Source organism: Pteropus medius, unplaced genomic scaffold (assembly GCF_902729225.1).
Source record: "Pteropus medius unplaced genomic scaffold, Ma_sr-lr_union100, whole genome shotgun sequence".
Lineage (NCBI taxonomy): Eukaryota > Metazoa > Chordata > Mammalia > Chiroptera > Pteropodidae > Pteropus > Pteropus medius.
This window is the reverse complement of record NW_024340698.1, coordinates 5,792,611-5,804,227: the sequence shown is the minus strand read 5'-3', so window position 1 is coordinate 5,804,227 and position 11,617 is coordinate 5,792,611. Positions and strand designations below refer to the sequence as shown.

The following is an 11,617-nucleotide window of genomic DNA, read 5'->3' as shown; positions in this document are numbered from 1 at the left end:
TTTGTTTATAATTTTTTGGTCATGAGGAGAGACAGGCAATCAAACCACAGGCTCAGAGGCATTTTGGCCTATGCCGGGGGCCTCATGAGAGGAAAAGATGCATATTGCCGACTCTTAATCTAAGATGCCTGTGAGGGTATACGTGACTGAAGAGATGCCGGTAGACAATCCTTTCTGTGCAGTACAGGGGTAAAGATTATCTTCATTTGGAACAGGCTTAAACTGATGAGCTTGTTGAGCTTTATGTCTCAGACTTGCAGATAGGTACAAAAAGACATTTTCCCACGTACCTACCCCCAACTCTTTCCAGTAAATACAGTTTTCTGAAATGTGCATCTCAAGGGTAGCAAGGAAAATGCATGAACTCAGGCTTATTTTTCATTTGTAAGGTAATACAATTCTAAGCCTCTCTATTCCCTAGGATTCTTAGTTTTTAGACATATTAGTTTTCATTTTTTTTTTGAATTTTATTTGCAGCACCCCTTAAGCTAAATTGACTGGAGAAGCTATGCATCTCTATTTAATTTCTCTGGATAAGAGTTTGTGGTTTATTTACTATCCTCAACAAACGTTTGCTAATCAGCCTACTATGTATTGTGCACAGAAAATACAAAGAAATATAAAATCCCCGCCTCCAAGGAACTTATCCTTCTTGGGTAGACAGATCATAAAAAGAAAATAATGGCATCTTAAATTCAGTTAAATGCCAAGTGAGTATTATGATGTTAAAATAACCGATCACAGAAACCTCTTTCCTATAGAGAGAGATAATGTGATGTAGTGGTTTAAGGTGCAAAGAAGTCTGAACTTTTTTCCTGTTAAGGGCCAAATACTAAATATTGTCAACTTTGTAGGTCACATAGGTCATAGGTCTCTGTGTCTCTGTTGCATTTTCTTCTCTTTTTTTTTCTTTTTTACAAACCTTTAAGAACATAAATACCATTCGTAGCTTTTGGACCACATTAAAACAAATTTCCAGCACCTGCTTTAGAGTCAGACTTGGGTTCCTGTCCCACTGTTCTAATAGCTCTGTGTGATCTAGGCAAGTCCCTTACCCGCATTCACTGTCATCTATAAATTGGGAACAATGAAAGTAGGATTATTTTGAGGATGAAATGTTTTTAGCTTAGTACCTGACTCCTAAGTAAATGCTCAATAAATGATAGCTATGATACTATTATTATTGCTGTTATAACTGATAGCTATGATACTATTATTATTGCTGTTATATTGCTGCATTTTCTCAAGTTTGGCTCAGAACAGTTCTTTTAATTACTCAGTCTTGTAAGTTAAGAGGAAAACCGTATTTTTTTTTTTTAAATCAAACAGAAACTTAGAATTGCTCTGAAAATATTTGCTCTTTGGTAGTTGATATCACTAACCTCATCTACCTCTTGAGCTGAAGTCAAAAAGTAGGATTACTGATTGCATTTCCTGATGCTTCTTAGTTAATAAAAAGTGATGGGGCACCTTGTTAGTATTTTGTGAAGGAAAAACAAGGGTATCTCTTGTGAAATATAAAGTGGAAGAGTGGTTGATTTGCCACAACTTGATATTCTTTAGCCTGTCTCATTTTCTTAGTTTAGGCAGTGGGACCTGTGGACAAATAGCCGCCTGACTAACTCCCAAGTTCAATTTGAGAAGAGGTGGCATTGGGTCAAAGTAGTTTCAGTACCATGGAAATTGGCATTTTCTAATTCTAATTACTGCCATTTGCCTTTTCTTACGACTTTTATACCATCATGGCTGTTATGGTAATATATGATTTTAAGACCTTTATTTTTCAGCTCGACTTCCAGGTGAAAAGGCTTCTTACTCTGGGAATGTCCAAACCTCCAAGATTCAGCCCACTGAAGATTTTATTACTGTGCTGTTGATTTAGCTACCTAAATCCTGGAAACATGCTATTTAAAATAAGCCTCTCATCTTTTTTGAGAAGCAAGGGTAAAAAAAAAATACTAAATCGTCATTGTGGTCAGTTTGTACAATGTTGAAGCACCAAGCATTCTCATTGGAGTAGGTTGCTTAAGCTTAAAAGTGAGTCTCTGGTAGTAAAAATTGTCAGGATAGTTAAGTAAGTCTGAAAAGTGACCACTGACTACAGTGTGCTTACAGATGGAATAAAAAGCCGGACAGGGAAGAAGTATTTGTTTTGCCTTAAAGTTACAGCATCCAGAGTCCTAGGCTTAACTAATATGATTCATCAATAAATATTTACTAAGTTCCTTTGATATATGAGCTATGGGAAATACAGATGTGAGTCATCATCCTTGCCTACAAAGCACTTACAATCTAGTGATTTAAGAGGTAATATTTATTGAGCCTTACAATGTATTAGACACTGCTAAGTGCTCTATAAGTATCACTTCATTTAAACTTCATAACAACTCTGTGAGATAGGTACTACTACGTCCCTGTTTTATAAATGAGAAAATTGGAGCACAGAAAGGTTAAATGACCTGCCTGGAGTCACATAACTTGTAAGTATTGAGCCAGGATTCAAATCTAGTCAGTCTGGCTCAAAAGCCCCATTCTCTTAGCCCCTAACCATATTGCCTCATGCTAAAACGATAAAACTTAACTATGAAGAAAAACAGGTTAGTATTATCATCAGCTATGTTTGAGGAAGCTGAGATTCACTGAGGGGTTATTTACCCTAGAGTCACCGACTGGAAATTGATGGAGCCAGAATTCATATATCTATCTAAATTCCAAACTTGTGCTTTTACTCCTACACCATACAATACTAAATGTCATAAGATAACATCTGTAGGGAGATAATATTTGAAGTTGTGGAGGTTTGGAGGTGGATTGTGAGGGAGAGCTATGCGAAAATGGTGACCTAAACCTCTGGAGAAGTTAGTACTGACATGAAAGTGAAGAGATGATTAGAAAATTATAGAAATTGGAAAAAGAAAACCTGGATTTCAACCCTGTCTTTGTCACTTAATGCCAAATCGTGTTGGGCAAGTCATTTATTCTCATTATAGTTAAGATAATGACAGATTTATAGTAATATCTATTTCATAAGGATATCAGATCAAATAATATATTCAGAAACAATTCAGACAGGGGTTGGTTCAAAATCTCAGGTGAAAAGATTCCCTTGGAAAAGAGGTTGATCTTTCCTGAGAGGGGAGCTTAAGAGAAATGAGTTCATTGAGATGGAGAGGCATGGAATTGAAGTAGCTTATATCAAATGACCTCTAGCTTCTCAGAAACATAGGCAGTGAGATTGGAGACCTGAGAAGGAGCATAAAGGTTGGAGGAGCTGTAGGAGACAGATGATTGAACACGTAAAATTAACCAAGGGTCAGCAGAAACCTTGACTTTTTGGCTATCTTGAAGTTGAGCTGAACAATCTAACAGCACTGTTCAAGAAGTAGATAGATGTTTTATATATATGTACATATACACACATGTACATATATAAATATATATACATACATTTTAATATGTAGAAATTTTATCAATTTTGACCACACTTAATACCCCAGTGATGTTTCTTCCATATTTTTGACTATCAGAGGCTTGTAGTGTGATAAGCTGGAAGAATGTGTTGAAATCTATTAGAAAACCAGTTCTATTAACTGTAAGACTCATATAGTGGTGAGACTTGGGAGATACTGAGTTCTTTATCCCTGGGAGGGTTTCTAGCACAAGAGGGTCAGGAATGTGTAGAAAGGGTGGGACCTCTCTGTTTCATGAAAGATCTCTATGGTTGTATTCTTTGTTGCCTGTAAGTGGTCATTTTAAATTTTATGATATCAATATTGTTTGTGCCTCTGCCTACGTGGGAAGCTAGAAGTTTCTGCCTTGTCTGCTTAACAAAGCAGTCTTTTTGTGTATGTTCTTTTTACTGAAAATTGCTTTAACTCCATGATTAGGATTTGACATTTCACAGAATCCAAATTAACTTGACCTGTCAACTTTATTCAAAGAAATTCCAATTTTTCAGATGTCTGATGCTGTAATAAAAGGATCTTGGTTTTTTCCAACCTATGCAATTATTCTCTTTGCTGATGTTTTAACTGCCAAGGTGTATGTCTCAAATTTGTCCAAGTGCTGAGTCCTCCTCAAGGCACCCAGTGAAATTTCAGCATCAGGTCCCAGTACAATAGAACCAGTGGGTACTGTTCCTTACACAGTTGGGCTTGGGGACATGGGAAGAATTTTGCTGCTGTTAGTGTTTGTGGTAGCTTAACTGTGGTTTCTGCACATATATAAGTGGGCAACTTGTACTGAGCCTCTTAATTAGAAGCTCTTATGGGGTAATAGAGAAAAGAGCTGTTACTATATCATATAGGCAGAATGACTGGATCTATAGCTTTTTCTCTCCCAAATTATGTTTATCAAATACAGTAGATACTCAGCTGTCACTTTTTAATTTTTTTTTTTGTAGTGAGATATGTTCAAAGTGTATCTTCCACTTATATTAAATTTGAACCTTTGTTAAAACATTTTTTAAAGTCGATGTCACTGTACTGTTCACCAGTTAATCATTGCTGCTCACTTAAAAAAAAGTATGGCTATAAATTGACTAGAAGGATCCCTCATCTTCCTTTCCCCCTTCCTGACCAACTAGTGCTCTTACACCCCCTATTTCTGTTTCATCACTTCCCACGCCGGTCTGCCTTCTGTCTCCACTGTTCCACTGAAACCGCTGTTACCAAGGTCACTTATGACCTCTTTGTTGCCATCCCCAATGGACTCTTTTTTTTTATTATTTATTGGGGTAACATTGGTTAATACAATTATATAATTTTCAGGTGTACATTATAATTTGGCATTTGTATATTCTGTTGTGTATTTACCACCCAAAGTCTAGTTTCCTTCAGCATCCATATATTTGATCCCCTTTACCCACTTCACCCTCCCTCTACTCCCCTATATTTGACCCCCTTTAACCATCTACCTTCCCCCTCCTCCCCTACCTCCTACCCTCTGATAACCACTAGTCTGTAATCCATGTGTCTCTGTTTGTCCTGTTCATTTGTTGCTTTTAGGTTTATATCCCACATATAAGTGATATCATGTAATTTTCAGCTTTTTCTGTATGGCTTATTCTGCTTAGCATGATTATCTTGAGGTCTATCCATGTTGTCGCAAATGGCAGTTTTTCATCTCTTCTTATGGCTGAGTAATATTCCATTATATATATGTACCACAGCTTCTTTAGTCAATCATCTATTGTAGGACACTTCGGTTGCTTCCATATCCTGGCCACTGTGAATAATGCTGCTATGAACATCGGTGTGCAAATATCTTTTTGGATATGTGTTTTCAAGTTTTTGGGGGTAAATACTCAGTAGAGGGATTGCTGGATCATATGGTAGATCAATTCTTAGTTTTTTGAGGGACCTCCATACCGTTTTCCATAGTGGCTGTACCAATTTGCAGACCCACCAGCAGTGTTTGAGGGTTCCTTTTTCTCTGCATCCTCTCCAACATTTCTTATTACTCATCCTGTTGATTATAACTATTCTAACAGGTGTGAGATGGTATCTCATTGTGGTTTTGATTTGCATTTCCCTAATAGCTAGCGATGTTGAGCACTTTTTCAAATATTTGTTGGCCATTTGCCCAATGGACTCTTAATGCCTGTCTTCCTTGACTTTAACTTTGTCGGAGCATTTGCTTGTTTTCATCACTTCCTCCTCTTTTCTTTCTATTCCTGTATCTTTTCCTTCTTAGACTCCTTTATCAGCTACTTCTCCTCCACCAGGCCTTTAATGTTGGCTATTAAATATTGGGATAAGCCCAGACCTATATCTATAGCCCTCTTCTCGTTTGCCCTCCAGATAATCACATCTGTACCTGACACAACCATCTTATGACTGCCAAGTGTGTATCGCCAGTTGAAATAACCCTCCTCCTTCCTTGAGCGCCAGATCCCACATACTCAACTGTGCATGTATCACAGGTATATCAAACTCAGCAGGTCCAAAACTGAACTGCACATTTTTCCCTGTAAATCTGTTCCCTGTCTCACTGAATGGCCCTGCTATACACCTGGTTGCTCGGGCCAGCTTACCCACTGAGTTGCCAGGTCAGTTTAGGCTCGCTTAGTCTTTCATCCCCCTTCTTCCCAGTCTACTAAGTTACCAAATCCTTCTAAAAGATAATCCCTTCCAAAAATCTGTCTCCCTACGTCTACTCTCTTAAGTTAGGCCCTAACCTCATAATGCCTGAATCACTGCTGTGGCCTTCTATCTGGCCTTTTTGACCCTCCGTAGTCTAGACCAGTCTTTCTAAAAATAGAAATCTGATGTCAAGCCCCTGCTTCTAACCCTTCTATGACTTCCCTTTGCTTTCAGGATAAAATCTAAACTCCCTTCCTCAACATGCGAGGTCTTTCATAGTTCAGCTCTCGTGGATCTTTTGCACCTCAGCTCTTGTCACTTTATATCCCAGCCATACTAAACTCCGTGTGATTCCTTGAATGGGCTGCGTTCTTGCAATCTTCCTTGACTGGCTATGTACTAGTATTCCGTCTTCCTGGAAGACCTTTTCTTTTACTTTACCTGCTTAGGTAACACCTTTGGAAAGGCTTCTCTAATGTCCCATTCCTTCAGCCTTGGTTAGGTACCTCTTTTCTGTCTTTATAAGACCTAGATACATATGTATCTATCATAATTGTTTATTTGGTCTGAGAGCTACTGGACCAAAGAACATTGATTGTTTTTACCTCTGAACCCTGGGAACCTACTTAGCATAGTACTCCATTCACATATAGTAAAAGAATGTCTGGCTGGTTAGAGTGAAAGGAGACAGGAAGGTAGAATGTAACTACTAGGGATATACTGTGCATCTTGGAGTTAAGGAAAGTTCCAGAAGTTTCAGATTAATTTGCAGTTGAGGTATACCTCTATAATGGCATATTATTTGACCATAAAAAGGAATTAAGTTCAGATTCATGCTATAGCATGGATAATCCTTGAAAACATGCTGAGTGAAAGAAGTCAAACATAAAAGGTCACATATTGGGGGGTGGCTCCATAGTAGAGTGGTTAGCACATCTGCTTTACACACTGAAGGTCCTGGGTTCGCACCCCAGGTGGAGCCACATACCATACCCCAGGTGTGGTGTGGCAGGCCCCAGCTTCACACCGTGAGCATGTGGGAGGAGACGCCCTGCCTTCAGAGATCCAGTTCTTAAGGAGAAACGGCAACATCCATAGGTCAGGGGTGGAAGTGAGGGGGGGTGGGAATTAAGAGTGGGGAAAAAAAGGTCACATATTGTAAGATTCTATTTATATGAAATGTTTAGAATAGGCAAATCTATATATAGAGAAAGTAGATTAGTGATTGCCAGGGGCTGGGATTTAGGGTGGAGAAAATAGTGACCACTAGTAGGTACAGAGTTTTTTTTGGAGCAGTGAAAATGTTTTAGAATTATGTAGTAGTGATCAAGATACAACTTTGTGAATATACTAAAAGCCACTGAATTATACAGTTTTAAAAGATAAACTTAATGGTATGTGGATTATATCTCAATAAAGCTGTCAGTAGACACTTTGGTCGGTGTAGCTTTATAGTACTTAGAACATTGTATGTATTTGAATATCACTATGATGATACAGGTAAAATTCTGGCAATATATTGACATCATAGTTCCAGAATCAGGACTTTTATTCCATGTTTTGATTTTGAAGCATGTATTTTAAAATTGAAATTTGACCTTTAAATGGAACTCAATCAATCTACAAGTGTTATTAACTTTCCAATTTGTTAAATATGTATTATTTGGCCAGCCATGTGCTTTTGGAATAACTTGAGACATGTATGTGTCTTGTGTGAGTTGATGGATGGGATGGTTAACACATTTCTAATGCGATTATACTCTCAGGTTGGGATATGTTGGAGTATATTCTGTGTACAGATGATTCAAAGGTATTTTCTCATTTTGTTACTTTCCTAATCACTTATTCATATCTTGATCTAGAAAAGCAACGATATGTGCAGTTACCCTAGAGAATGTTTTCCTCTCTCCTGTCTCACAGGATTATAGGAATATTGGACTCTTAGATTTGTGAATTTAGTAATACTTTAAAATGTAACTGCATTCCATCTAAAAATTGATTCTGAACCACAGGCGACTATTTTAAGAGATTTTTCTGTTATTATCAATCCAAAGGTATTGTGTTGGGTACAAAAGAATAGTTTCTGCTTAAAAGAAGAACTAATATTGTTCTTTTATTTTTTTCCAGGTCTTTTGGTAGGCCTTGTGCTTCGATATGGCATTCATGTTCCAAGCGATGTAAATAATGTGACCCTGAGCTGTGAAGTGCAGTCAAGCCCAACTACCTTATTGGTAAACGTTAGTGGAAAATTTTATGAGTATACGCTGAAAGGAGAAATTAGTTCACATGAACTCAATAATGTTCAAGATAATGAAATGCTTAGAAAGGTAAGTTCTTAGTTAGAGGGAGTCTTTGGGTTTTTTTAAAGTATATAACTAGCAGCAAAGTGATTCAGGAGAAAAATAATGAATTTTTAATGATATTTAATATAATTAGTCTTTTAAAATGGAATAAAACTTCAACGAATGTAATGCTAAGGAAATGGACATGTCTGCACATTTCATCTTCTAATTGAGGCTAAGAAATATAACCCTTTTTTTTTTCACTCTGTGATGTTTGCAGTTGTAATAAATGGTGACCAGTATTGAGTTAAGCAGAATTTATAAGTATTTCTTTTAATTTGCAGGTGGTCCTTGGGAGTTTTGTAGTACTTCAGCACGTTGAGTTTACTTGATAATACCTAAGATATTCTATTAATATTTCTTTGAATTTTTTCTTGCCTTGATGGTATTCTGCACTGGGGACAGTTTAATCTTTCTTTGATTCACGATCTGGCACAACTTCAGGGCTGCAGTCTGAGCATCAGTTGTTGTACCATGCTGTACATAAAACTTTATTTAGGAGGTTGGGGTGCAGTCTTACTGGCTCCCAGACATTCTTGGAGCTGCTTTCTCCTGTCCCCCTCATAGTTTCTATCCTGAAGCTTCTCAGAGTCTCTTTGTTTCTACCCACCCTTGGCCATTTGCCTCCACTTCTGTCTTCTGCATTGGTAGTACTTGACTTTTATAACTACTTGATTGTGTTCCCGACTGTCTTGAGTGCTTTTTAAAACTTCATATGAACTTCACATTTACTTTGCAGCAAGAGTTCTTTCCGCCTGTGGAAAATTCCAGTTCCTTAAGTTCTAGTAAATGAACTTTTAGCATAGGCATGTGTGTAGCTGCTTTGTATTCATGTCAAATCCCACTACAGCCTTATGAACAGAAGGGGGCGTCTGTATTATTCTAGGAAATAAGTATTAAAAGAAATGGTTGGATTTCGTTAACCAATGTCACTATAAAAAAAATAAATTAAAAAAAATAAATAGGCTGTCAGGACTAGAAATCTGAGCTGTGCAGAAATTTTTTGCCATAATATTATGTTATATACCTTTAAAGATGTAACCTAGGCAAGGTCTGTTTCCTCTTGCCAACAATAATGCCATACCCCCAAATTTTGCTACCAATTTTGGGTCTCTCTTATTTAAAGCAAAGATATGTTCATGCTTTCTCCTGTTTTTAAGGTTTTTAGTGTCATAATATTTTAACACACTTTCCACAGATCTGACTTAACTTGTTCCAAATATATCTCCTTATCGTTTGGTTGAGAAGTGGAACAACAGCTATCCTATATGAAATATTTTTCAGTTACCACAGTAAGAGTCTTCCCTTTCACCAGTTTAACATTTCATCTTTTTTTCCTTTTGATAGTGTGATAATGTAATATGAGGTATTCAAGGGAATTCATCTAAAAGAACTTTTTCTTTTAACAGGTTACTTTTGATCCGGAAGTATTTTTCAACATATTACTTCCTCCTATCATATTTTATGCAGGATATAGTCTGAAAAGAGTAAGTACTTTTGTATTTCATATACTTTGAACAACCTTAAACTCCATGGGCTTTATCATCCTTGACACTTCAGAAACAGACAGTTCTTTCCAGGTTTTCCCCCTTCTCTCTTTATCCTTTTTAGATGCCGAAATTTATGCCTGTATGAAAATTCTTTCTCTTACTTAATCCCTTTAATGAATAATGCATTTACTATTAGCACAGCACACTAGACTAGAAAGCCTTTTCTATGTCAAATAGTTGGTAAGTATTCTAACACGGTGTAACCTTTTCTTTTGTCAGAGACATTTCTTTCGAAACCTGGGGTCTATTCTAGCATATGCTTTTCTTGGGACAGCAATTTCTTGTTTTGTAATTGGGTAAGTACTTAAAGCTTAAAACACTTTTCAGCCTTCAAATTATAATTTTAAAATAATGCGTATTTGATTTATGCAGTATTGTGTTTCTGAAAGTGTCTAAGGACTTTTTCAGTAAAATGCATTCACATAGATAAATTGTTTGAATTTTCCTTAAGGCCAAGGTATTACCATATTTATGAGACATGAAATGAACTTGAGATTAGTAACAATGTACTACTGTAGACCCATGTTCTTATTCTTACTATATTCTGACTTCTTTAACAGTTGATGTTTTTTCTAAAGTAGAAATATGTTCATTGAACAGGTCAATCATGTATGGCTGTGTAACACTGATGAAAGTAACTGGACAACTTGCAGGAGATTTTTACTTTACAGATTGCCTTCTGTTCGGTGCCATCGTATCAGCAACTGATCCAGGTATGTTTTACATGAGAGTGGAGCTTAAGTACTTAAGGAACAGTCTTTTGCCAGCAAAGCACATGTGGGTATGTCTTCCTTTGGGGTGTAGAATTCATGAGCAGGTACTTGCCTTAGTAGTGTTCTTTCTCATTGTGAAGGAAAAAAACAAAATTCATATTTCCTTTTGGCTTAAGCACACATTTTTTTTTCTTTTACATTATTACATTTGCCTGTTACTGGTCCACAATTTCATGCTGTTTAGACACTGGCTATAAGGTATTTTCTTCAGAATTCTAGGTTGGTCTCTATTTCTAGTAATTGGGTATAGGAAATGAACTAGATTAGTTAAAATGGGTAATAATTATATACTTCCTTTCAAATTTCTAGAAAACTAGTTCCCTAAAAATCTTCTGTTTGCATTCAAGAGTAAGAAAAGAAGTTTCTTTCTGCATTTAAGAGTAAGAAAAGAAGTTTCTAAATGATTGTTAGAAGGCAGTTGTGCTACTTAAAGTGTAATTTGGGGTCATTAGTTGATTTAATATTATGTTAAAGGATTGGTTTTATAAAATTGGCCTTATGCTTATAAAATAGTTTTGATATTAGCACAGCTGGAGAATGAATTTAATTGTACTGAGTTAGGTTGTAGTTTTCAGACTATAGTATTGGTGGATTTAACTGCTACATTCAAATTATGGGCACTTAGAGAATATGTAGGCTGAGGAGGTAGAGATAGGAACATAGACTGCAGTTTTTGATCTAAGGATTCAAGTTTTCTTTTACTAGACTTTAGGACTTTAGTAGAGTTTTGTTCTGTTATACCTTTTGACCTTGTAAGTCAATCACCTTCTTTAACTGCCCTTCAGCACAATTAAAAATAGGATCCTAGGTTATCTCTAAATTTCTGTGTTAACTCTGATAACACAGGGTATTACAGGAAGTAGGAAAAT

The 11,617-nt window shown here is 36.6% G+C and overlaps 1 protein-coding gene across 2 annotated transcripts in view; it reads left to right on the top strand.

The window, feature by feature from the left end:
- Positions 1-11,617, top strand: part of SLC9A6 (solute carrier family 9 member A6) — a 49,554-nt gene that overhangs the window by 1,320 nt on the left and 36,617 nt on the right. For both annotated transcript variants that reach the window (XM_039875012.1, XM_039875017.1), the window contains 4 exons: positions 8,211-8,410; positions 9,835-9,912; positions 10,195-10,271; positions 10,576-10,688. In XM_039875012.1, coding sequence (XP_039730946.1) covers positions 8,211-8,410; positions 9,835-9,912; positions 10,195-10,271; positions 10,576-10,688 — 468 coding nt within the window. The remainder of the gene's footprint in view (positions 1-8,210; positions 8,411-9,834; positions 9,913-10,194; positions 10,272-10,575; positions 10,689-11,617) is intronic.